Raw genomic sequence first — 2,482 nt, forward strand, 5'->3', positions numbered from 1 at the left:
ATGGGATCCCTGTGAGAGGGTGGGAATGGGATCCCTGTGAGAGGGTGGGAATGGCAGGGAGATGAAGGCTTTGGCCGTTTCCCTCTCCTGCAGCTGATGGACCTGAAGCTGACAGTGGACGGGCTGGAGAAGGAGCGGGATTTCTACTTCAGCAAACTGCGGGACATTGAGCTCATCTGCCAGGAGCACGAGAACGAGAACAGCCCCATCATCACCGGCATYGTCAGTGTCCTCTATGCCACGGAGGTGAGGGCCGGGCACCTTGGCACACCCCTGGAACCCATGTCCCTGTCCTGCTTTATGGACTCCCCTGGGAYGGGAGGGACTCCCTTTCCTCGGTCACTCTCAGCCTTCTTTACCCCATGGGTGCTGGGAGACAGTTGGGCTTTGCCAAAGCCCTCGTGCCATGCCAGGAGAGGTTGGTGTGCCCACCTGTGCCACCCCTGTGCTGACAGCCACCGTGTTTGTCCCCAGTTGGGCTTTGCTGAAGCCCTTGTGCCATACTGGGGGAGGTGACATGCCCATCTGTGCCACCCCTGTGCTGACAGCTACTGTGTTTCCCCCAAGGAGGGCTTTGCCAAAATCCCCGTGCCATGCCAGGGGGAGGTGACATGCCCATCTGTGCCACCCCTGTGCTGACAGACACGGTGTTTCCCCCCAGGAGGGCTTTGCCAAAGCGCTCATGCCATACCAGGGGGAGGTGACATGCCCATCTGTGCCACCCCTGTGCTGANACAGACACGGTGTTTCCCCCCAGGAGGGCTTTGCCAAAGCGCTCATGCCATACCAGGGGGAGGTGACATGCCCATCTGTGCCACCCCTGTGCTGATGGCCACCGTTTTTGCACCAAGGAGAGCTTTGCCAAAACCCCCATGCCATACCAGGGGAGGTGACATGCCCACCTGTGCCACCCCTGTGCTGACAGCCACCGTGTTTCCCCCCAGGAGGGCTTTGCCAAAGCCCTTGTACCATACCAGGGGGAGGTGACATGCCCATCTGTGCCACCCCTGTGCTGACAGCCACCGTGTTTGCCCCCAGGAGGGCTTTGCTGAAGCCCTCGTGCCATACCAGGGGGAGGTGACATGCCCACCTGTGCCACCCCTGTGCTGACAGCCCCCATTTTTCCCCCAGGAGGGCTTTGCCCCACCAGAGGACGACGAGCTGGAGGAGCAGCCGCCAGAGGATCAGGACGAGTACTAACCCCGGCCCGCGCCCGCGCCCCCCGCGCCGCCCCCCACCATAGACATTGAGCTCCGAGCCCGYGCCTCGCCCTGCACTGTCACACGCCATCGCGCTCTCGGGCAGCTCCAGGGGACAGCCCCTGTCACCATAACCAGCCGACATCCCCTGGGCGAGGAGCGTGGCTGTGCTGGGGGCTGGGGCTGGGGCCTGGCCCGCACCGCCCCCTCCCCGTATTTATTTTCTGTTGTCCCCCTGGTGCGAGCGAGCGCTCTGGCATCCCGCCTGCCCACCGTGAGAGCGAGGAGAAGCGCCGAGTGCTTGGGGGTGCCATGTGCTGCCCACTTTGCTGGGACCCCACAGCCCCAGGACCCACGTGGCAGAGTGGGTGGCAGCCTGGTGGAGCAGGAGGCCACAGAACAGAGGAGAGAGATGGTGGTTCAGGTTCCTGGCACGATGAAAAGGAAACCCCAGCCCGGTGCAGCCATGGCAGCGGGGGGAAGCTGCACCCACAGGATCTCAGAGTGGGAGCCTGTCCTCGCCGCGGCGTGGGAATGGTGGCAGTCCTCTCCTCTCACCCGTGGCCCCCATGGAGCTGGGACTGGGATGGGTCACCCACCGCAAGGGCTCGCAGCGCCCGCCTGCCCCGGCTGCCATGTCCCCATGTCGCATCGCTTWGTCTGGTCCATCACTCCGGTCACAACGCTGCATCTGTGTTTCAGTTTTATTTAAATAAACTCGTGTGGTAACACCGCGTCCTGCCCGTGCTGGGGGTCACTGCACATTCTCAGACCTTCTTCCGGGGAAGGGAGGTGCTCTGTGCTGACAGACCCTCGGCACCAGGATGGGTGGATGGAGGTGACCCGGGTGGACGCTCTGGGGGTTGGGYTGAGTTTGGGTGAAAGCTGCTCTGGTGGTTATTTTGGGACATAAAAGCCCCGAGAGGCCCTGACCCCTTGCTCTGAGGAGGATTTTAAGGGGTGCTGGACGGGTCGTTTTGTGAATTTAGAGTGCGCCCACGGCTTTTAAAGCCGCCTCAACAAAGACSGAGYKGTTAGATTTAWGGTGTTAAGACATCTCCAGCCRCTGAACAGTGACCGCKGGATATTTAATCTGTTGTTTAYCAGTRAAATCAGGGGAGAGCGCGAACGCAGTCCCCCACTACCACAAATTATGCAGTCGAGTTTCCCGCATTTGGGGAAATCGCAGGGGTCAGCACACCCGGAGTGCAAAGGATGAGCCTCGCCCTGGGAAAACCACCTGCTTGATCATGGTGTCTCCCCTGCCAGGTAAGTATGAATTG

General features: G+C 61.3%; 1 protein-coding gene and 1 non-coding gene across 5 annotated transcripts in view; one reads left to right on the forward strand and one right to left on the reverse strand.

The window, feature by feature from the left end:
* Nucleotides 1-1,952, forward strand: part of MAPRE3 (microtubule associated protein RP/EB family member 3) — a 10,147-nt gene extending 8,195 nt beyond the window's left edge. For all 4 annotated transcript variants that reach the window (XM_057388661.1, XM_057388664.1, XM_057388663.1 and 1 more), the window contains exons 6-7: nt 94-246; nt 1,132-1,952. In XM_057388661.1, the coding sequence (XP_057244644.1) occupies nt 94-246; nt 1,132-1,200 (222 nt within the window). In that variant the 3' untranslated portion in view covers nt 1,201-1,952. The remainder of the gene's footprint in view (nt 1-93; nt 247-1,131) is intronic.
* Nucleotides 1,953-2,312: 360 nt separating this feature from the next.
* On the reverse strand, nt 2,313-2,476 carry LOC130587688 (U1 spliceosomal RNA). Its single transcript, XR_008966836.1, has one exon. It is a non-coding gene; the product is annotated as a U1 spliceosomal RNA (small nuclear RNA).
* Between the last annotated feature and the right edge of the window lie 6 nt (nt 2,477-2,482).

The sequence above is a fragment of the Malurus melanocephalus genome, unplaced genomic scaffold, assembly GCF_030028575.1.
Source record: "Malurus melanocephalus ecotype Western Australia unplaced genomic scaffold, MMel_1.1 scaffold_2263, whole genome shotgun sequence".
Classification (NCBI taxonomy): domain Eukaryota; kingdom Metazoa; phylum Chordata; class Aves; order Passeriformes; family Maluridae; genus Malurus; species Malurus melanocephalus.